Raw genomic sequence first — 2,500 nt, 5'->3', positions numbered from 1 at the left:
CACGAACGAATCTTGAGAGTTTTTGAGTCTTTCATTTTCCCATGTGCTTATTTTTTCTTTCGTATAACTTCGTTGGTTATAAAAAAAATTATTTCGATTTTAACAATATTCCTCCTCTTTCTCTTTAATGCATATATTTTTTTTATTGTATTGCAAACCTCAGAATATTTTTTCATTCTATTTTGTATAAATACTGAAAAAGTTCATATTCGTTAGTCTTTTAAAGATCGAGATAAACCATATGAATAGATAAATTAATTATAAATTAACCCTTTTACTGACAAAAGTGAATCGTGAGATTTATTTTGGCAATCATCAAGTAATTTTCATTCATCTGAAGAGCCTCTTGTAATCTAAGCGTTAGTAACCTTAAGTATAGGGCTCTAGTATATCTGGAAGAGTCTATAAGAAACCTAGGTATGTATAATCCTATAATATCACGTATCCAGTATATATCACTAACACGCTGCTATCATAATAAAAACTGCATTCATTACCACCATGCACAAGTCCAGAAATATTTTCAGTAACACATAGAATAGTAGCAAAACACCAACACGAATAGCAGCAACAATAGCAGCAATAGTAACAAAAGCAACAACCCATAAAATAGTGACAGACAAGCCAATACATCACCGTGCATTAATCGAGATTCTCAAAGAAAACCTCACCTCATCCTTCGAACTATCATCACCACAAACACCACCACCACTACCATTATCATCACCAATAACATCATCATGATCATCACCGCCACCATCACCGTCATCATAATCATCATCACCATCATCATATTTAACATCTTCCTCATCCTCGAGGTCTTCCTTGGCTAAGGGGGGATTCCTGTGTTTTCTTGCCGAGCTCAGGGGCGCCTTAGGAGGGTGATGAGAAACTTGATCTTCCCCTTCGCCAGGAGGTTTCTCAATGGGCTCCTGAAGACGGATCAGGTTTTTTGATTTTGGGCGAAAGGGAGGGAAAGGGTTGGAGGATTCAGTTATACTTTATTCAATTAAATTAAGGCAAATATTCAATCATATTTTCTTAATAAAAAGAAAATGATTACCAATTTAGTATCATGGGGGGAAACGTAACATATATTTGTTTATTATTAGAAATATCTGATGTTTTGGGGGGGCCTTCTGTGGTAGATTTCAACATTTGAAGATGTTGGTAATGAATCTTGATGACGTCACATTATGCAAATGCAATATTCTTGAACAACTATGAAATCATGATGTATATTATGCGTTTAGAACATAGATAATTAAGCAAAATATCCTTTGAAGCAGCCAACCCAAGTGCAAAGTTAATGTAACTACACTATATAGAGAAAACCTTCAGTAAATTGATTAGGAGAATTTTTTTCGTCAGCGTAATTCTTTAGTACATATGAACTAATGCTAAATGAATATCTATCTTGATAGATTTTGACAGAGTTTTCTGTCAGACAAGAAGATTCTATAGTTTTCTCTAAAATACACTTGAAAATATATTTCCTAAATAGAAGTTCCACTAACCATGAGGCTATGCGTTCTTTCACGAACAAAGTCCTTTTGACACAAGAATATAAAGTCTAACGACAAGTAAATACTATTATCAATATCCAGTCAATAATTATCGGCATCGTCTTTGCTGTAACACAACCAATGTGTGTAACTACGGGAAAGCTACAGCAATAGCTACATAGTCATAGGAACTAAATATATCAAGCACTATATTTTTCTAAGGTAGCAAGAAGTCGTACGGATGCAGAACATTGCAAACTCTGTTCAATATACGCAGGTGCTATAACTATTAAAATGTCATACATTTTTCATAGACTCGTGGCCTCCCTCGTCAACTTGAAAGGGTCAAAGTGAGAAATAACACAACTAGAAACTATCTATCTATTTAGCTCTCAGTTATTCCCTTTCAAGAAACCGTCAGTTAACCGAGGAAAAAATACGAGGCCAGACAGCATATATGTACTTGATATTTGTCCCAAAATAAGCTCTTGTCTTTACATGTTCAGTCAAATATGGAACGAAAAGTATACTGACGTATTAATCAAAACACTGGGTCTAACCCTGAATGACGCTCCTCGTATACTTATAACTTATTTGAAGACAAAATATGCTAGAAAGGTTCCATTTTTCTACTGTACCATGGAGATTAACTCAAATCTACTTCACTCTACTATATTTTCAAAGTGCTTGCATTCCCGTACATGAGAAGTTAACAGAAATGCAAAATATCTACACATTACCTTTTCCTGGAGTTCGTCAGACCCCTCAGATGGCTCTTGCGGCTCCTCCTCTTGAAGAGGCGGCAGCATATGTCGCCGGAGGGGAAGGAGGGGAACCACAGGGATTCCTGCCTCAGCTAAACTTCGCTCGATGTCCTCCTCGGTCACCTATGGAGGAGAAAACATACACGCTTCAGTGAGTTGGCTCCCCTCTCGCGCTTTCGCTTGGTATCACAATCCTTGCGCCTGATCGGGTTTGCTCCAACACGCTTGCCT

General features: G+C 36.7%; 1 protein-coding gene across 1 annotated transcript in view; it reads right to left on the bottom strand.

Moving 5' to 3' along the window:
* LOC143020049 (uncharacterized) overlaps positions 1 to 2,500 on the bottom strand; it is a 612,923-nt gene that overhangs the window by 93,001 nt on the left and 517,422 nt on the right. The window contains exons 21-22 of the mRNA XM_076176217.1: positions 2,246 to 2,392; positions 801 to 932 (exon numbers count right to left, since the gene is read on the bottom strand). Of these exons, the coding sequence (XP_076032332.1) occupies positions 801 to 932; positions 2,246 to 2,392 (279 nt within the window). The remainder of the gene's footprint in view (positions 1 to 800; positions 933 to 2,245; positions 2,393 to 2,500) is intronic.

This window comes from Oratosquilla oratoria, chromosome 3, assembly GCF_046742065.1.
Source record: "Oratosquilla oratoria isolate Oo_2021 chromosome 3, ASM4674206v1, whole genome shotgun sequence".
Classification (NCBI taxonomy): Eukaryota; Metazoa; Arthropoda; class Malacostraca; order Stomatopoda; family Squillidae; genus Oratosquilla; species Oratosquilla oratoria.
The sequence above is the reverse complement of the archived record's forward strand: the minus strand, read 5'-3'. Positions and strand labels throughout refer to the sequence as shown.